The sequence below is a fragment of the Elgaria multicarinata genome, chromosome 1, assembly GCF_023053635.1.
Source record: "Elgaria multicarinata webbii isolate HBS135686 ecotype San Diego chromosome 1, rElgMul1.1.pri, whole genome shotgun sequence".
In the NCBI taxonomy this organism is placed as follows: domain Eukaryota; kingdom Metazoa; phylum Chordata; class Lepidosauria; order Squamata; family Anguidae; genus Elgaria; species Elgaria multicarinata.
In genome coordinates this window covers 212770037-212791066 of record NC_086171.1, presented here as the reverse complement: position 1 = coordinate 212791066, position 21030 = coordinate 212770037, and the positions used below count along the sequence as shown (strand labels likewise).

General features: G+C 49.4%; 1 protein-coding gene across 1 annotated transcript in view; it reads left to right on the top strand.

Moving 5' to 3' along the window:
* The first annotated feature begins 13480 nt into the window (after nucleotides 1–13480).
* SLC2A4RG (SLC2A4 regulator) overlaps nucleotides 13481–21030 on the top strand; it is a 42957-nt gene continuing 35407 nt past the window's right edge. The window contains exon 1 of the mRNA XM_063147410.1: nucleotides 13481–13794. Within this exon, the coding sequence (XP_063003480.1) occupies nucleotides 13489–13794 (306 nt within the window). The 5' untranslated portion in view covers nucleotides 13481–13488. The remainder of the gene's footprint in view (nucleotides 13795–21030) is intronic.

Here is a 21030-nt window from a genome sequence, read left to right as displayed (position 1 = left end):
CCATTTGTATATGGAGAACCTGTTGAAATGCCCTCTTCATCACAACAGTTAAAGCTGCAGGAGCTATACGAGAGTGACCAGATTTAAAAGAGGGCAGGGCACCTGCAGCTTTAACTGTTGTGATGAAGAGGACATTTCACCAGGTTCTCCATATATACAAATAACACCTGCTCTTTTTCAAATCTGGTCACACTAGTATAGCTTCTGCACCTTTAACTGTTGTGATGAAGAGGGAATTTCATCAGGTTCTCCATATATACAAACGACACCTGCTGAAATTCCCTTTCCAATACAACTGTTAAAGATACAGGAGCCTTGTCCTCCTTTTCAATATGGTCAGCCTACCATTGACTTCAATGGGTATACTCACAGGTAAGTGGGATAACAGCCTAGGTTAGTTGCATGTAATAATAATAATAATAATAATAATAATAATAATAATAATAATAATAATAATAATAATAATAATAAATTTATTTCTTACCCACCTCTCCCTTTGGATCGAGGCAGGGAACAACATTAGTGCAGGAATCAACACATCTTTAAAATTGTTGATTTTACATTAATCTGGGTAGGCCTGCCGGAAAAGGCTAGTCTTCAAAGCTGCCTTAAAATCACAGAGTAGTTACCATTGAAATCAGTGGAACAAGTTCGTTGTATTTTTTCACGTTGATTTCATTCAGTGGGATCTAAATGTGACGAATTAAGAGCTCAGTCACGCCTACTTTTTTTATCCGGTTTTCATCCGTGGTTTCACTCTCAGTTTCCTTAGCGAGTCGAGCGCTGGTCACTTCCACGTCTGTGCGTTGCTGCGTTCTTTCAGCTTGTGTATCTTTTCACCTGGAGTGCTGCTATGTCGGCAATATCAACCCGCCCCCTACGTTCTCTTTTCCCCTGCAGTTAATTTTTCATTTTAAAAAAATATTTCTTTATTTCTGCCAAATACAATAGTACAACAGCCTGAAACTGCACAATTACAGTAAAACAACACACTATACTTCCCCCCCAAGATCATATTAAACAAACTCCAAGGAAAAGAGGCCATTTGTAAGAAGCAGGAGGGAGCGCATGGGCTGAGACTGAGAATGTTGCTGCCCCCCGGCTTGGGAAAGGTTTACACGGGAGGAGGAGTAAAGCTTTGTTTTGCTCATTTCAAAGGGTGGGTTAAAATAATTTTCAACTAATTTCTTTTGTAAAGGTGGTCAGGTTCCCTCCTTTGCTGCAAGGTAACCAAAATGCTTACATCTGCATAATTTTTAAAGATAAAGTGATCAAACTTGGCATGGTGATAGCTCTTAAGGAGGGCTTTAGCTATGGCAAGTTTGAATCAGATCCGTTCATGCCTTGATTTTAAGGAATTTTTAAAACGGAAACAAAAATGCTTAGATCTGCATAATTTTTAAAGATAAAGAGATCAATCTTGACACAGTGATAGCTCTTAAGGAACAGAGACAGACTTACTTCTGAGTACTTCAGAAGTAAGCATAGGGTTGAAGAACACGTCTTTCCAATTTGCTGTTTTAGACTTTAAAAAAAGATTTTGAGTGACCACACTGTTAAAAGTCAGTTTTATATGAGTTTACACAGAAGTAAGTCTCTCTGTGTTCAATTGGGTTTACTCAAAGGTAACCTTGCATCTGATTTTAGTATGACTTGGATGTAAATGTGGTTGAAATCAATGGGATTTACTCTTGAGTAAGGGAACAGCAGATCTCAAGATGCACAGCTTTGCATGATCAAAGTAAAGGAAAATCGATCCTTCACAAATGCAATCAGGTGGACTTTCGCACTGGTGTACTATGAGGAAAAGGGTTTAATGGGGGAAATTAAAAAAAATAAATCCCTAAATAATCAAGGCACGAACCGATCTGATTCGAACTTGGCATGCTGAAAGCTCTACTGGGCTGCAAAACCTCATACCAGGCATGGTGAGTGTGTGATAAATTGCTGGTGTAGTGGAGCTCTAAGTCTGAATCCAACCCTCTATCTCTTGAAAGTTTTTACTCCAACATACACTGACATGATGATGAACATCCTGTGTGAAGAAGGCTTCACACCAAAGACAGTATAACAGAGTCTCAACCAACTGTATTTGAAGACTGAAAGACGGATCCTAGGTAGATGGATTAAACAGCCCAGAAATTGCTGCCATGATGTGTGAACCGGGTCACTGAGTGTGATGAGTCTTCCCCAGCCTTCCAGATGGAGGGTGACAGACCATGACCATTGGTCCATGTAGCTCATTACTGTTGCCACTGACTGGCTGCCATGGATCTCCTGGGATTTAAATGAACTTTTTCAGCCCTACCTGGAGATGATTGGAGTGGACTGGACATGCAACCTTCCACATGAAAAGCGGGGGCTCTGTCACTGAGCTACGACCCTTCTCTTAAATGAAAGAAGAACAAAGAAACAATACTTGCAACCAGAGCTAGACTAGGGTGACCATATGGAAAGGAGGACCGGGCTCCTGTATCTTTAACAGATGTATAGAAAAGAGAATGCCAGCAGGTGTCCTTTGTATGCATGCAGCACCTGGTGAAATTCCCTCTTCATCACAACAGCTAAAGCTGCAGGAGCCCTGCCTTCTTGAACAGATACAAAAGAGGGCAGGGCTCCCGCATCTTTAAGTGTTGTGATGAAGAGGGAATTTCACCAGGGGCTGCAAGGATGTAGCTGGTTTAAAAGTAATCAGCATAGCAACAGATGTTCTGTTTTTAACTTATAACTTTTACGGAGGTGTGGGATATTTCTGGATCTCTATACTGTACTCCGGCACCATATGGCTATATATAATGATGGTTATATATTCCTATTAATCTAATGTCTGCCAGATATTTGTGCAATGTACCAAGCATAAGATTTTTTCCCAGTCTAATTAAGGACTTAAAATAAAAAAGAAGGGGGCGGATAAAATTTTGCCACAACATCTATATGGATTATAGCCAATCAGTATGATGTATATTCCAATGCCCAGGTGAACTGATTTTGTACAGGTTTCTTAATTTTGTTCACCTAATTTCCCATTTCTCCTAAAGAATAACAGTCTAGGACTGAAGTGCATTTCAGTCCTGCTGGTGTTGCATTTTCTTCATTCTGCTTATCTGGATGGAGCACTCACCTTTCGGCAGCATTTTCGATTCCAAAAGCTATTCGAGCCCAGCGTTATAGCCCTCCCAAGCTGTGAATCCAATCTGTAGGACGTACTGCAGAGTCTCATTTAAACAGAAGGGGTTGTGTGGGGGGGTTGAACAACCCTCCCATAACCCATAGCCTGTTCTAGGATCATGCAAGGGCTATTTAACCCTTGCACAACCTGCACTGCCCAGAGTTGGGGGACACAGCAAGCCCAGAACCCCCTGGCCAGGCTGAAGTAAGAGGTGAGTAATGAAGTAGGAGGAAAAGTAGAAAACTGAGGGCCAGGAGGGGAGATTCCAAGGGGCCTAGCCGGCCCCTCTTGGCTTGTGTATCTTCCACCCTCGTGGATCCAAGAGGCCTACTCAAGTGTCTCTTGGCCTACGGCTAATGTAATTCTGGAGCTGGGACTTTGGCACACCACACCAAAGATAAAGGCAACTGCAACATATGATAGGTTGGTAACGGACCCTTTAGAAACATAAAAGCAAAGTTCCGTAAGTAAAATCCCACAGTTGTTGAGTGGGTGGGGTGGGGGGAGGGGTGGGGTGGGGGGAGAGAATGAATTGCTCAAAGGCCATCAGCTTTGGTCTCAATGAAGGAATTGCTCTATAGTACTTAGATAACAATTCTTAATTATTAACCCACTTGCCCATGAAGGACCTGCGCTTTGCTAGATTGTGCACTTAGTAATCACTTTTAAAACAACATGCAAAATGCTTCAGGATCCTTTTTTGCTGCAAGAGTCTTGCAAAGTAGGTCGGGATCTTTCCCCATGCCAGCGTATGAGCCCTGTATCTAGGGCGTTCTCCTCCGAAGACAGCCTTCGTCAACCTGGTGCCCTCCATAATGCTGGGAATGATGGGACTTGCAGTCCAACAACTGGAGAGTGCCAAGTTGGGGGAAACTGCTGTAAGAGAGTGAAGGTATGAGCCAACCCCTTGAGAAAATCTTGGAGAGCTCCTTTAGAGTTCTGATTGAAACCTGGATTCAAGGCCCCACTGACATTGGAGTCACCAGCCTCTACTAGTCACGACCCAAAAGAGGGCCTTCTTGGTGGCTGCTCCCAGGCTCTGGAACTCCCTGCAGAGGGAGGCTAGGTTTGCTCCCTCTCTGCTGTCATTCTGCCAGTAGGCAAAGATCTTATTATTTAAGCAGGCCTTGTTGAATGCTGTTTTTATTCTGTTATTGATCTCTGTGTGTTTATTGTGTTTTAATGTATTGATTTTATTATTGCTTTAATAATAACTTGTTTATACATGTAAGCCACTTTGAGTGCAATTTTTCTTGGTTGAAAAGCAGGGCATATATAACTAGAGATATTGAGGATTGAAACTGGGACCTTCTGTATGCAAATCAAGTGCTTAAAAGAGCCCTCTCAAGGTCTGAAAAACTTGGACACTTTTTCTCTATGCAATTTTGTGCTCTACTCAAAGCAACGCCTCCTCTGTTAAGGGTTTATTTTTTGGGGACACACCGTTCAACATCTTGAGAATCTCAGCTCCCAGATTCACAAAAACTAAATGCTAGTCCTCATGGTTGTGACCCTCCGACACGATTCACATTCCTCCTAAGGGACTTATTTTCCAACCAATGCAACAGCTGGGCTTTGTACAAGCATACAAGGAATCTGGGTCATATTTATTTGTGTACTGTATTTCTGTAATGCCTTTCTGAAGCCAACCAAGGCAGTTTACAAAAAGTTCAGAAACTAAAAAACCATGACCAAATAAAAACATAGTAAAACCTTAAAAAATAACAGTAATTAAAAAACCCCAGTTAAAAAGTTGTGACCTGATCCCCTTTGCTGAATGCAGAAATTAGGGACAAGTCGTGACTCCAAAGTGAGAGAATGCCATTTTGTGAAAAAATGGGCTCTGCTCCCCTAACATGGAACATTTACTTGGTTTTAGTAGAACATCCCAGTCTTCCACATAAAAGGTCCTTGGGCTCAGATGATGAGGTGTGCCATTTCGTACAAAATTGTGTCTTATTGATACCTAAAATATAAGAGTTGACACGATTTAAATAATGGACCATACCTACACCCAGATCAAATGAACCGCCCAGACAGCTTTGGCTATTGAGCGGTATACAAATGCAATCAATAAATAATGTCCTCAAAATTCTGCTGCCCAACTTTTAGTTAACTCTGCATGGTTCATGGCTCAAACTAATTAATGTTTGAAGATAGGAGGGGAAACCCCAAATGAATCAATGCACCCACAATTGTAGCAAAAAGCTGAATTTCATCTGCTTTTTGCTACAATTGTGGGTCCATTGATTCCTTTGGTGGTTCAAACTAATTAATGCCATTTTGGGTGGCAGACAGTGTACTCTGATATATAAAATAAACATTCTGATACTATTTTATTGATTCCATCCTGCAAGCAGACAGATGACGCATGAAGTTCAGTGTCTGATAAGTTCTATTCATTGTATAGGAGAGGGGTGAAGGGCCTAAATTGTGTAGGTTGCCGGATGACTGCCACCCAACCCTCTATGGGCCAGATGACATCGGTGGGTGGGGACACAGCCACTGATGTCAGCTGGTCCTCAGTTGATGCTTTGGTTGGGTCCCGAATTTACCTGCCCTGAACCTTTTCCCCATTGAGGAGGACACAGGGTAGGTGTAGCCACTAGGGCTGTGCTCCGTTCCGATTCGGATCCCTGAATCAGGAGCGGAGCGACCTGATCCACATCTGCTAAGGGCGGATCCGAATTGGTTCAAGGAAGCTGCGGATCGTGGCGAAGCGAATCGCTCCGCTGTGGATCGCTTCGCCTCAATCCGGAGCTCCGAACCCAGGCAAGTGGGGGGAGTGGGCTTACCTGGTGCCGGTGCCTCAGTCCGTGTGGTGACGGTGGCGGAGCCACGGAAGGGGGAAGGGGTGCTCACCTGCATCCGCCATGGTCCGGCGGTGGCTTCAACTGAGGCCCAGGCTTCAACTGAGGCCCAGGCCTCAAAGAGGAAGCAGGCCGCGGTCTGCTTCTGGCTTGAGGCCTGGGCCTCAGTTGAAGCCGCTGCCCAGACTGTGACAGATGCAGGTAAATAGGGGGAGGGGGGCTTACCTGGCTCCGCCGCCGCTGCAGTCCGTGCAGCGGTGGGCAGCGGAGCCAGGTAAGGGGGGACGGGGGATTTTCAGGCCCCATTTTGTCCCCCCTCCCCACTTACTTGCCTCTGCCACCCACAGCAGAGGCAAGTAAGTGGGGAAGGGGGGGCAAAATGGAGGGCGAATCTTGATCTGATCCTTCAGATCTCGCTCCGGATCCGGTTCCGGAGTGGGTTGGGGGAGGGTCGGATCAACCCAAAGCGGTTCTGGCCTGATCCAAAAATTTCGGATCAGGCCACGAAGCGGTTCGGGTGGGTGGGTGGTGCACAGCCCTAGTTGCCACCTGTCAAAAGAATTGCCAGAATGGAGTCTTACATGGCAAACCTCTACACGTCTACACAGAATCCTCCTTGTAGAATCATAGAATAGCAGAGTTGGAAGGGGCTTACAAGGCCATCGAGTCCAACCCCACGCTCAATGCAGGAATCCACCCTAAAGCATCCCTGACAGATGGTTGTCCAGCTGCCTCTTGAAGGACTCTAGTGTGGGAGAGCCCACAACCTCCCTAGGTAACTGATTCCACCGTCGCACTGCTCTAACAGTTAGGAAGTTTTTCCTGATGTTCCTTGAGTTCAATGTAACTTACTCTCCGGTGAGTGTGTATCCAATTGCAGCTTTAGTTCTCCTTGCTGCTGAACACAGAATTTTACTCTCTGGTGATGTCTTGCGAAGCACGTATCAAATCCATTCAGAGATGTTGTCTGTTGCTATCGCTGTTCTAAAATTATCCAGCTCCACCTTCCTCTCCCATTCTCTCAGCAAGGCCCTCTCATTTTCCGTGTCAGCTCTAAGATGGATGCCCTCAAGCAATTATGGGCTTTATTTTACCCCAAATCAAGACTTCCGTGCTTTGCATCAGCACTGGAGGGCGGTGGCAATTGCAGGGTGAATGGTGGTTAATCCACAGACTAGATTGCTGCTGAATCTTCAGCTGTAGGAAAGAAGCACGTGGAGGGAGTGAGCAGCTCTCAGGCTCATTGATTGCTCTCATGGGCCCGTCCCCAGAGCTTGGACCTTTTTAAGAACCTACCAAACCTGCTTTAAAGGATACTGTTTTGTTATTGTAAGTAATGCAGATATTTGTTCCAATTTCTAGCCTTAGCTTCACCTTTGTTTTCGTTTTCAATGTGGCTGTATAATCACAGCCAATAAATGCACAAAACCAGCAGGTGTGGCTTTGAACTGGGATGAGCCCAATTGGTTTGCATCAGTATCAATATACAATAGAGGGCCTGTTCAGACAACACACTAAGCCGTGGTTAGGCCACTAACCCTTTCGCCACAAATGGTTAGTGGGCGTGTTTAAACCGTGGTTATGTAGCCACCACGGTTAGGAATGATTCATACGACACACAAAGTCATGGCTCATACAACACACTAAGCTGTAATGTTTAGCTCAACATACTTAAGCACCAGGGCTTAGCGGATCATCTGAACAGGGTCAGAGTGTTTAGACCACAGCCCTGTCCCTAGACATATGGTTTGTGCGTTTATGGAACCTTTTGCTTTGTTTCCAATCTTAAGAGTCATCACATGAGCTTCTGAGGTTCAAATTCTTTGAAGAACAAACTTGACCCACTCGGAAAAGCATACACAAATCCCTGCTCAGAGAAATTGCACTCTAGCGAAGTTGCATGAGAAAACACCAGAAAGATTTCTAACTATTTAAGCAGCCAGTAAAAGAGGCTACTGACTCTCCTTCCTTGGAGATTTTTCTCATAAAAATCTTGCAAAGCAATAATATAAGCCAATAGTGGCAGGCCATTTTTTGCAAGGGTAGCATACGTAGCGCACACAGCAGTATCTATGCAACCCACTCCCACCCTGTGTTTTAGTAGGGTATTGTTAGTACAATAAGGTCTTATGTCTGTTGCCCGGAAAGTAAACCCCATTGAGTTCAGTGGGATTTTCTCTCAAGTGTTTCTGTGTGTATAGGATTGCAGTTGTAGCAAACTGAACGAAGGAGTAGAGAGCACAGCAGTGTAACGGCAGGCAGGCATGCATGCCAAAGTTGGGTGCGTGAGCTCTCCTGCTCCTATCCAGATGAGAGCAGAGGGTTGTTTATCCGGCGCTGCTTTTGCTACTGATTCCTCCCCCAAAACATGTAGCACAGCAGCTGCAAATCAGCATCGAGAGCGTTACATGCCAGGAGCAAGCGTTTCTTATCCAGCCAAGAAAAATCGCAGCACCGTTGTCATACAGTAATAATGCGCAGCAAATGTCAAGAGACGAGAAAACTCCTGGTGTGGCTGTACTGAGCATGTGTCTAGGTTCAATGGCGGACATCTCTAATGGAAAGATCAGCTAACCGGTGCACCATTAACTAGGTGAAAGATCTACACTCATTGCCGATTGCTTTCCGGGCTCGGTTCATGGTAATCTATTTATTTCATAGAATCATAGAATAGCAGAGTTGGAAGGGGCCTACAAGGCCATGGAGTCCAACCCCCTGCTCAATGCAGGAATCCACCCTAAAGCATCCCCGACAGGTGGTTGTCCAGCTGCCTTTTGAATGCCTCTAGTGTGGGAGAGCCCACAACCTCTTTAGGTCACTGATTCCATTGTCGTACTGCTCTAACAGTCAGGAAGTTTTTCCTGATGTCCAGCTGGAATCTGGCTTCCTTTAACTTGAGCCCATTATTCCGTTTCCTGGGACTCTGGGAGGATCGAGAAGAGATCCTGGCCCTCCTCTGTGTGACAACCTTTTAAGTATTTGAAAAGTGCTATCATGTCTCCCCTCAATCTTCTATTTATTTATTACACTTATATACCGCTCCCATAGCCAGGGCTCTCTTGGCGGGTTACAGAAAATCTAAAATTAAGATTAAAACGAGTATACAAAATTTAAAATTCTAAAACACAAAACATACACACATAAAGCATTAAAAACTGTTAAAAAACTAAACATGTCGGTAATTAAGATGTGCTGCCATATGCCTGGGCAAAGAGGAAAGTCTTAACCTGGCGCCGGAAAGATAGCAGCATTGGTGCCAGGTGAGCCTCGTCAGGGAGATCGTTCCATAGTCTGGGGGCCACCACCGAAAAGGCCCTGTCCCTAGTTGCCACACTCCAAGCCTCCCTCGGAGTAGGCACCCGGAGGAGGACCTTAGATGTTGAACGTAGCGACCGGGTATATTCACGTCGGGAGAGGCGTTCCATCAGATATTGTGGTCCCAAGCCGTGTAAGGCTTTATAGGTCAAAACCAGCACCTTGAATTGGGCTTGGAAACATCCAGGCAGCCAGTGCAAGCGGACCAGAGCAGGTGTTATATGGTCGAACCTTCTGGTTCCCGAAATCAATCTGGCCACTGCATTTTGCACGAGCTGCAGCTTCCAAACCGACTTCAAAGGCAGCCCTGCGTAGAGGGCATTGCAGTAATCTAACTTTGAGGTTACCAGAGCATGGACAACTGAAGCCTGGTTATCCCTGTCCAGATAGGGGTGTAGCTGGGCCACCAACCGGAGTTTGTAAAAGGCACTCCGTGCCACTGAGGTCACCTGAGCCTCAAGTGACAAACCTTTTAAGTCCTAAACGCTTAGAACCTGGCTACCTCAGTGACCTCCTTATTATGTATTTATTTATATAGCACCATCAATGTACATGGTGCTGTACATAGTAAAAGAATAAAAGAGCAACACCCTGCCACATAGGCTTACTGTACATTCTAATAAAATCATAATAAAACTATAAGAAAGGGAAGAGAATGCACCAAAAAGGCACAGGGGACAATAAAACAGTGTGAAAAGTAAGGACAAAGTCAAGTTCTAAAAGCTGTAGAAAGAAAAGTTTTTAGCTGAGCTTTAAAAACAGTAATTGAACTCGTGATCCGCAAATGCTCTGGAAGAGAATTCCAGGCCTAAGGGGCAGCGAGAGAAAATGGACGAAGCCGAGCAAGAGAAGTAGAGACCCTCGTCAGGTAAGAAACGTGGCATCTGATGAGCGAAGAGCACGAGCGGGGCAATAGTGTGAGCTGAGAGAAGAAAGATAGGAAGGAGCTAGACTGTGACAAGCTTTGAAAGTCAACAGAAGCAGCTTATATTGGATTTTGAAGTGAATTGGAAGCCAATGAAGGGATTTCAGAAGTGGAGTGACATGTCTTGTGATGAACCAGCCCAGGAGAGCGCTTTTGAGGCACTATGACCCACGGAGACTTGTTCGTTGAGTGTGCGCAAAAGGGCTACCTTGGGTGCTGTCCCCAAACTACACAATGCGCTCCTTCAGAAACTATGTGATTGGCTCTTCAGGGCTTTTAGATAGGGCACAAAGTGGCATCTCTTCAATGTAACCTTTTAAAGTGTGTAGTTTTAAAAAAATGTTTATTTTTTTTTCATTTTGCAAGGTTTTATTTTGTTCTCTTTATTCTTGTACACCGCCTTGATGGCTTTTGAGCAGATAAGGCAAAATTTAAGTGTTAGAAATCAATAAAAGTAAAAATCCCAGGAAACGTCCTTAGAGACTACTTGCCCATTTACCTGGGTCTAACCTTTGGTATCTGGCCCTTTAAGGTAGAGACGCCAGGGACTGCACGTCGGACCTTCTGCATGCAAAACACAGACTCTACAACGGAGTCACGGCCGCTACCTTCAGATCTCAGGGAGCCAGGCTGGGAAATCAGGAAAATTGATGTCCAGCCAGCTGGACATCAGGAAAAACTTCCCGACTGTTAGAGCAGTACGACAATGGAATCAGTTGCCTGGTGAGGTTGTGGCCTCTCCCACACTAGAGGCCTTTAAGAGGCAGCTGGACAACCATCTGTCAGGGATGCTTTAGGGTGGATTCCTGCATTGAGCAGGGGGTTGGACTTGATGGCCTTGTAGGCCCCTTCCAACTCTGCTATTCTATGATTCCATGAAAGAACCTGGCTTAAGGCCTTGGAAAGCCTTTCCTAGTTAGAGGAATTGGCAATTTTGCAGTAGATGGACCCATGGTCTGACTCAATAGGTGCCTGCTACAATATAGGCACAGAGCAGTAGTGCCACCGAAACCACCAGCACAATTCAGCACATATTTTTAAGCACCGCCTATCCTAGGCTGGGTGCCGCAGAACAGGAGTAGGCAGACTTCAAATTTGTGCAAGGCAGACCTTTTTAAACTAGAATCCAAAGGTCTGCCAACCGGAGCCAGGTGCAAGATAGCGCCCAGGGGTTAGAGCCAATTACCTAGGGTATATACATATCATCGGCTTAGTTCATGGGATTGTGGGTGTTGTAGTCCAGCTCAGCTGGAGGGCAATAGATTGAGGATGGCTGTTGCAGCGTGCAATCTATGCATGTTTACACAGGAAAAAGTCCTATAACTCCCAGCATTCTTCAGCCAGGCATGCATGGTGTGGAGAATGTCGATAGGGAGACATTTTTCTCACTCTCTCAAAATGCTAGAACCCAATGGGGGTCATCCCATGCAGCTGATCGGTGGGAGATACGGGACAGATAAAAGGGAGGACTTCGCCACACAGCGCATAGCTGAACTATGGAACTCACTACCACAAGATGTAGTGATGGCTTTAAAATTATTTATTTATTTATTACATTTGGATAGCTTGAGAGAAGTTGATTGATTTAGTTTATTTATTACATTTTTATACCGCCCAATAGCCGAAGCTCTCTGGGCGGTTCACATAAATTAAAACCATGATAAAACAACCAATAGTCTAAAAACACAAATACAAAATACCGTATAAAAAGCACAACCAGGATAAAACCACGCAGCAAAAATTGATATAAGATTAAAATACAGAGTTAGAACAGTAAAATTTAAATTTAAGTTAAAATTAAATGTTTAAATACTGAGAGAATAAAAAGGTCTTCAGCTGGTGATGGGAGTAGTACAGTGTAGGCGCCAGGCGGACCTCTCTGGGGAGCTCATTCCACAACCAGGGTGCCACAGCGGAGAAAGCCCTGCTCCTAGTAGCCACCTGCCTCACTTCCTTCGGCAGGGGCTCGCGGAGAAGGACCCCCTGAGGATGACCTTAGGGTCTGGGCAGGTACATATGGGAGGAGGCGTTCCTTCAGATAACCTGGCCCCAAGCCGTTTAGGGCTTTAAATGTTAATACCAGCACTTTGAATCGGCCCAGACCTAGTTTAGCTTTCTCCCTGACTTGCTAGTTTTCTATGCGCGGGGTTTGTTTGGTGTGTGTGTTTTTTTTTTAAAAAAAACAGTCCAACCATAGCAGTCCCCACCTGCATTCTAAAGTGTCGTGGACCACTCAGGTTGCTCACCTCTGCAAGTGACCTAGGTCGGTGCGTAAAAAGAGAAGTGATCGTTAAAGAAAAACGGCATGAGCCCTGGCTATGGGGGCGGTATAGAAGAGTAATAAATAAATAAATAAATAAGTAAAAAGCCTTTCCAAATTCTAGATGCGGGCACCGGCGTGGGCTCCTCCATTCCTACGTGACAGTTAAACCTTCTTTTCGTAACTTTGGGAGAAAACACCCTGTTGCTGCTGCTGCTGCGTGTTTCTGCGAGAACGCTTCGACTCCCGCTCCGCCGGCAGCCTCCTCGGCGCGGCGGCTCCCCGAGCCGAAGATGGCCGCTGGAGCGAGCGAGCGAGCGAGCGGCCCTGGGCCGGCTTTCCCCTCCCCAAGGCGCGACCTCCCTCCTGGCTCCGGCACGGCTTTAAAAAACAAAGCGCGAGCAGGCGCCCCAGGCCTCCAACCAGCCGCCCGCCCAGTTTTTTAACTCGCTCCTTCGCTTGGCGGAGGCGGGGCGGGTTAGGACGCCGCCGACTTTTTCCTCCTCCTCTCTCTCTCTCTCTCCCCCCCCCCAGCCCTTGTTTGTAACTGGCAACGCCGGCTGGCCAATCAGCGCGCGAGCCGGCTCCGGGCAACATTCCATTTCGGAATGTTGATACAGCGCGCGGGCCAATGGCGCGCGGCGCAGGGCGGAGGTGTCAGTTCTTGCGGCTCCCGCCCCGCCCCACCCGCGCTGCTTTCCGAGCCCGGCGCGCTGGTCTTGCACGAGCCGCGAGGGGGGCGGAGGCGAGGCGGGGCGGGCGACGCCAGCGCGGGCGGGCGGGCAGGCGGCGGGGAAGGGGGGGCGTGGTCCGGTGGGGGGGGCAGAGCCGCTGGCTGGCCGGCTGCAGGGAACGTCTCGGCGGCAGGCAGGCAGGCAGCGCGGCGGGGGCTTCTCCTTGCACGGCTCCTCCCGGCCCCCCGCCCGGGGAAGGGGGCTCGCTGCACCCCGGCCCCCGCCGCCCGCCCGCCCGCCCGCCAGGCAGCCCCCTGGCCGGGCGCGCGCGCGCCATGATGGAGCCCAAGCCGCGTCTTTTCAAACGGTCCGCCTCCCCCGGCGGCAGGATCTGCTCCCCGCCGCCCGGCTTGACGTCAGCGGGACCCTGCTGCCCTGACAGCAGCCCCCCGGCCGCCGGCTTGTACTGCGGGCTGATCCCCGCCTGCAGCAAGCCGCTGCCCGCCGCCGGCAACGCCGTCTACACGGTGCTGGTGGAGGACCCGGCGGCGCTCCGGAGGCGCTCCAGGCGCAGGAGCTCCGGCGAGGACAGCGCCGGCAAGAGCCCCGGCGGCAAAGGCAGGCTGCAGCTTCTGCCCAAGGTGAGCGAGGGTGGGGGGGTCCCACTGGGCGCGCGCCGTCCGCCCCCGGCCTTGGCCGCGCTGTCAGGGCCGCCGAGGAGCCACGACGGGCGGGCGGATAGGTGGGTGGGTGTGTCCCGCCAGGGCCTGCTGCAGCGGCCGCCGCTCCGGAGCGGGAGAAGAGAGGGCGCTGACAGCCAGCGAACTGGCGAAGTGGCAGAGGGGGCGTCTTCGCGGGGAGGGGAGGGGAGGGGGGTCCTTCTTCCCCGGTGGACTTTACTTGGGGGGCGGGGGGGAGAGGAAGCGGGTCTCCCGCGGTTGGCCCGAGCGACGGAGGAGGAGGAGGGTGAAGGCGTTATTTGGGGGTGGGGGTGATGGCTAAAGGGGGGGGCTGTCCCTTAAACTTCTTTATTTTTAATAAACCGGGGAAGTGGGGAGGGGTTTTTCATGGGGGCGAATTGCATTGGCAATGTCGGGGCGCGGTTGGCAGGGGGGCACGCCATGCCATATATGGCAGCTGGGAGGTGGGGCGGGGGAGTTGCATGAGAAGGGTGGTTTGGAGGAGGGACCCTAACCCGTGTCCCCCCCGGGGCGCCTAAGAAGCCCCCCCTTGCGGGCAGAGGGCTGAGGAATTGGCCGGAGGGGGGATTCTTGCCCAAGACAACTAGAAGCGCCCCCCCCCCGCGCGCGCCTGCCCTAGGGTCTACTTGGACCGACGGGGAAGCGGAGCCGAGCTGTGCAGCCCGAGCGGCCAGCCGCGTTTTACTCGTAAGTAAGCCCTACTGTGGCCAGCGAGAGCTTTGCTCCCTCCGCCTGCGCGCGTAGGACGCTTTAACAGGAGCGGAGGTTGGGTTTTGCGCGGGTGGGCTTTCTGGGGGCGCCGTCTTTTTCGGCTGCCCAAGCCGCCGGTGACAGCTGCCGAGTCTCTGCCCCGGGGAGCTTGCAAAGAAAACGCGGGGCCAGGCCGGCGGCTGCTCGGTGGCTCCGGATCGCGGCTTGCCAGGACCGAAGCTGGCGGGCCGTCGAAGGGCCGAGAGCTGCCCGGCCTTTTCCTTTCGCTGGGCGTGGGGGTCGAAGGGTAGAAGGGGGCGACCGGGACCGGCGAGGGAAAAGTTCCATTGCTCTCTCGTCCGTCCCCGGCGACCGACCGACCCCCGGCCCGCTTGTCTCCTCGGCTAAAAGATGGCGCCTCTCGGCGACTGCCTGCGATGAAAGTTTTTTGACCGGGGGGAGGGAACTGACATGGGCCGGGACTTGGAGCGGAGCCGCCTCTCGCCCGAGCCCATCCCCGCCCCATCGGGTCTCCTCCCCTGCTTGGCGGGGCGAGCGCTGCTCCGAGGGACGGGCCGTCCATCAATCACCCTCCCCCGAAACAGGGCGCTGCAGAACAGGAGGCCGGTCTTGCCGGCCCGGAGGGTGGGACCGGCCTGGATTTATGGGTGGGCGGAGAGCGGCTCTTCGCTGCTGGAGCGCGGAGCGGAGCGCTCACACGTGCTCAGGGCGGGTTGGAAGTCGGGAACGGGCAGAATCGGTTTTAGAACCGTGTCCCCCAGCCTCGCCGATTTCTGGGCCATTTAATTACACACACACACACACGCTGGGCCATTTAATTACTTACACACATACATACACACACACACACACACACAAGATTAGAGCTCAGAACACATTTCTCCCTCTTGAACGGAGAAGGAGAACTTTTAAACCGAGTCGCTTCAAATACTTGAAAAGTTGTCTCACAGAGGAGGGCCAGGATCTCTTCTCGATCCTCCCAGAGTGCAGGACATGGAATAACGGGCTCAAGTTAAAGGAAGCCAGATTCCCTCTGGACATCAGGAAAAACTTCCTGACTGTTAGAGCAGTACGACAATGGAATCAGTTACCTAGGGAGGACTGGACAACCACCTGTCGGGAATACTTTAAGGTGGATTCCTGCATGGAGCTGGGGGTTGGACTCGGTGGCCTTAGAGGCCTCTTCCAACTCTACTATTCTATGATTTTATGAGTGTATGTACCCGGCTCCTAGAACAAGATCTCTTCCTCAATGGCGAATTAAGTTACTAGTCCTCATTATGTATCACCAAAAGCAGGGGGGGATCCTGCCTTCTGGGGTGTCCTAGATGGCCTCTCCCCTTTGCCCTCACGATCTGCTGATCATTTGGTGGTTTTCTGGATGTTGTCTCCTCACTTCTAAAAACTTGGCATCTACCACCTATGGTTTAGTTAGAGCAGCCTTCCTCAACCTGGAGCACTTCAGATGTGTTGGACTACACCTCCCAGAATTTGGGAGGTGTAGTCCAACACATCTGGAGCGCCCCAGGTTGAGGAAGGCTGAGTTAGAGCTTCAAGCTATTTTGGCTTCGCCCCTTTTGCCTTCAGTCCTGCTGACCGCTGGTAGGAGGTCCCTGAGAACGTAGTTCTGCATCCAGGGCCTACAGTATTGGAGGTGCTCCGTTGCTTGGGAAGGTGAGTGGGACAATGCTGCTGCACTCGTGTCCTGCTTGTGGGCTTCTCACTGGGGCATCTGGTCAGCCACAGTGCAAACAGAATGCTGGACTCAAGAGGCCTTTGCTCCGATCCAGCCTGGCTGCCCTCAGGGCTCTGTGTGTCTTTATTCCTTCCTTCGGGTGATGTATTTATTGGCAGAAGCTGGTCTGGATCTCTTCGCAGTGAGATGTGGGCTTCCAAGACAGCCATTAGGAAGGGAGTCAACGGTGACGGCTGATGGATAGGACCCTCTTTGCTCCAAGGGGTCACTGGTGCATCCTACCTGTTAGCTACCCCACGTACAAAGTTACGTTATTATCTTATCAAGTCCTAAACAACTTGAGACCAGGGTATTTAGCAGACCGCCTTCCTTTATATAAGGCCTCGTGTGGCACAGTGCGGTAAAGCAGTAGTCTCTGCAGCTGAAACTCTCCCCACGGCCTGAGTTCGATCCCAGCGGAAGCTGGTTTCAGGCAGCCGGCTTGGGTCGACTCAGCCTTCCATCCTCCCGAGGTCGGTAAAATGAGTACCCAGTTAGCTGGGGGAAAGGTAATCACGGCCGGGGAAGGCAACGGCAAACCACCCCGCTATAAGGCCTGCCAAGAAAACGTCAACGAAAGCTGGTGTCCCTCCAAGAGTCAGTAATGACTCAGTGCTTCCTTTTTTCCTTCCTTTATATACACCCAGACGACATTTACGATCTTCAGAAGAGGCCTTGCTCGTCATTCCAAAATGAAAGGAATGTCACCCCGAAGAACCTCGACGGCGGGGCCTTCTCTGTAGTGGCACCCACCCTCTGAAAAAAACTCGTGTGGTTCGGGAGGCAGAAAATGTAACATCCTTTAAACGCCTCCTGAAAACATAATCTTTTCACACAGGCTTTTACTGGACTATAACTTATTTGGGTTTTATATGGTATTTTTAAAGTTTGGAAATTTTACAGTTTACTTGTAAACTGCCCAGAGAGCCTTGGTTATTGGGCAGGAAAAAATATGTAATAAATAAAATGAATAAAATAAACCTGCTGGCTTTAACTTTTCTGGGCACCAACTTCAGCCCCTTTGGCAGGCCACAGTTTGGGAATAGCTTTCCTGGCAGGAGACCTGGATGATGTTAAAATGAGGCAATCCTTAATTTGAAAAAAGGTGTGGGGCTCGTGCCAGGGCAGGAGCTGAGGTTCTCTGGATGAAAAGTGGGGTATAACTTGAAATAAATGTTCTTTGGAATCGCCCCACCCACCGAAGTACCCTTTCCAGGTATGTAGAGGGCTTCTTTCTCTCCTCCCATCCACAGAAATGAGGAAAAGGACACAACAGCTTCCTCTCTCTTAGGGAACGATCTTGTTTCAGGGGCACAACGTTATAACAGACACACCAATCCAAGGGGCTAGCTAGCAAGCAGAGGTGATGGGATAGAGGAGAATGAGTGGGCCCATCGCAACCCATCGCGAGTTCGTGGTCGGGTGACGCCTTGGTGTAATGGCAGCGATGGCTTGCGAGGTTCACCCCAAGCCGTTGTATCTTCAGAAGTGAAGCTTGTCTTTTCTCTTTGGGAAAGGAATTTTGGACGTGTGAATAAACAAGCTTCAGCAGATCGGTGTTGGTTTTGGCTAGCTGTCAGTTTCACTCCTTCTGTCCCTGGGTTTTCCTACTGGGAGGATTGCGTGGGTCTAAGGAATAAATAGACTTGGGAGTAGCGCACACTCTTGGAAGTCTAGCTTAATAGCCAAACCTGAGCCTTGCGAGACATCCAAGGAGTTTGTGATTTTTCTTTAGTATCAAAGGGACTGGAAACTTCTGTTGTAGTTTGTTTTTTAAGCTGAGGTGTCGGATAAGAACACCTTCACTGATCAGAACTTTGGTATCTGTGCCCAGGACAAGCCGGTGGTGTCCTGCCTCCTGTAGTGGTAGAATTCCCTCGGGACTGAAAAGAGACTTAGATGTGTTCCCAGGCGGTCCTTTTAAACAAAACAAATCTCCAAGGGAGGCGCTTGCAGTGCTGAGATCGTGCCAACGGGAGCCGTGTCAACAGGCAGCAGCTCATCTGGGTCTGAGTTGGAGGGTGGCAGCTGAGTTGCAGCAGGGGTTTCCAGCTCCGTGTCCCTTACGTGTAACCTGTAATGCAGAGTGAGATAACATGTCAGGATGGGCAGGAAGGGGAGCCAAAAAGCCTTAGACTGGCTGTTTCCCAAAAGCCAGGAAGCTGATAATCGGCTTCTTGGCCAATCGGGCTAGCAGCCCAAAGGCAGGAGCCGTGAACGGTATGGCTGGCACGCACTGCTTGCCATGTAATATTACTCTTTACTCCTCTTTGGCCAAGTGGCCAGGCGCCCGTGCCTGTAATAAGCTGCGCGCTTGACAAGCAGAAATTCCACCAGTGATGATTCCCCATGCCGGGCAGGAAAAGGCTTCACCGGCTGAACGTCTGCCTTACGCAGCTGTTATTGACAAGCCTTCTGGGGAAAATGGCACCCAAGTCTCCTGGCCCCCTAAGCGCGGATGGGGGGCAAAATGCATCTGTCCTTGCACTCAAAAGAGCTGGACCTTGGTTCTAGAAGTGTAGCTAGCTTGCACATTGGTCATCCTCTGGCTTTGCTCCACGGCTACACTCTTGAGTTGCTACAACCCCTGCTGATCTGGGCCAGTTCATATCTCGGCTTAATCTTTTTCTTTCTGCAAAGAGGAAAGGAGAATGTAGGAAGTTCTCTTCCGAATAACTTTCCCAGTTTGCCTCCTTTAAAGAAAAGAAAACTGTGGTTTTTAATAGAGTTTATTTATTTTATTTTATTTACAATATTTATATACCGCTCCCCATTCAAAATTTTGGAGCGGTGTACAAGATAAGATAAAATAAAAACACATTAAACTAGATTTTTAAAAGAAGCAAAATGCAAAGTGAACCATGGCTGGTCATCAAGGGAAGGCTTTCTGGAACAACAATGTTTTCAGGAGGTGCCGAAAGGAATACAAAGTTGGTGCTTGCCTGACCTCCAGAGGCAGGGAATTCCATAGGAGGGGGGCCACCACGCTGAAGGCTCTTCTCCTGGTGGACTCCAATCAGACGATAGGTCTTTGTGGAACCACCAGGAGCAGGCCCTCGGATGACCTCAGTGACCGGGCAGGTTGGTAAGGGAGAAGGCGCTCTCTCAGGTATCCTGGTCCCAAGTTGTTTAGGGCTTTGTACACAAGTACAAGAACCTTCAACCTGGCCCGGTAGCGAATAGGCAGCCAGTGCAGTTCCCTCTGCAGAGGAGTTCCATGCTGGAAAGGGGCAGCTCCAGACGACAGCCGAGCTGCAGCATTCTGCACTAGCTCCAGCTTCCGGAGCAGCTTCAAGGGCAGCCCCACATAGAGCGCGTTGCAGTAATCCAATCTTGAGGTTACCAATGCCTGTACCACCGTGGCCAAACTGTCCCTGTCCAGGAGTGGCAGTAGCTGGTGAACCAGCCAAAGCTGGTAAAGGGCACTCCGAGCCGCCGTGGCCACTTGAGCCTCTAGCAACAGAGATAGATCTAAGAGCATCCCCAAACGACGAACCTGATCTTTCGGAGGGAGTGCAACCCCATCCAGAACAGGCAATGAGCCTATCTTCCGAACTTGGGAACCACTCACCCACAGGGCTTCCAGCTTAGATATCCCCAGAAGATGGCACTGTGGTCAACACAAATTCCAAGAGCTGGTGTTCTTCTGCGGGCTGAGAGAGGGAGGGGGAACAGAAACTGACAAAGTCGGTATTAAATTGGCTATGAGTTTTATGGCTTGTGGTTTCGCCTGGCCAGCCTGTGCAAAAGATGGCCTAAAGACTGCTGAGCATAAAACCCATCCCCAACTTCATGTACAAGTGCTCTCTTTAGTCACTACTGTGATAGTCCCTCCTTATGCATGGCTGTGAGCATATTCTACCCTAGTGTGGAGCGTTCAGGAATTGGCCTCCATGTTACAACTTGCTTATCAGCTCTGCAAGGGTTTTGCTGGCACGACATGGCCTGGATTTCAGTTGGAATTGGGGCAGGTTTGCTAGCTGCTTTTGTCTGCACCTGCTCTGTTTATCTAAGATAAAGTCAGGGTTGAGAGCAGAGCCAAGCCCTTCCTGTCTGTTCACGTACATTGGGGGTGAAGGTGGAGCGGGGGGAGAGATATTCTTTCTTTAATACCAGCCCAAGCCGAACAGGTGGTATCCTAACAAAATCGTCTTTTTCTTCCAAGGTGGTGGTGGTAAAAGGCGGCCATCTTACCGTGCAGGACAGCCGTTTCTGAGTACAGAAGTTGGCACTGTCACACAAACTCCAACAAGCCCATGTACAGAAGCAAACCTCTCCTCCTGACCCCCAATATGCTGTAACATTGACCTGTGGAACTTACCCCATGACTGTCTGGAAGCAAGTAATACTACTAGATTTAAAGCAAGGGGATTGGATCATAGAATAGCAGAGTTGGAAGGGGCCTACAAGGCCATCGAGTCCAACCCATCTCAATGCAGGAATCCTCTCTAAAGCATCCCTGACAGATGCTTGTCCAGCTGCCTCTAGAAGGCCTCCAGTGTGGGAGAGCCCATGACTTCCCTGGGCCATTGATTCCATTGTCGTACTGCTCTAACAGGCAAGAAGTTTTTCCTGATGTCCAGCCGGAATCTGGCTTCCTGTAACTTGAGCCCATTATTCCGTGTCCTGCACTCTGGGAGGATCGAGAAGAGATCCTGGCCCTCCTCTGTGTGACAACCTTTCAAGTATTTGAAGAGTGCTCTCATGTCTCCCCTCAATCTTCTCTTCTC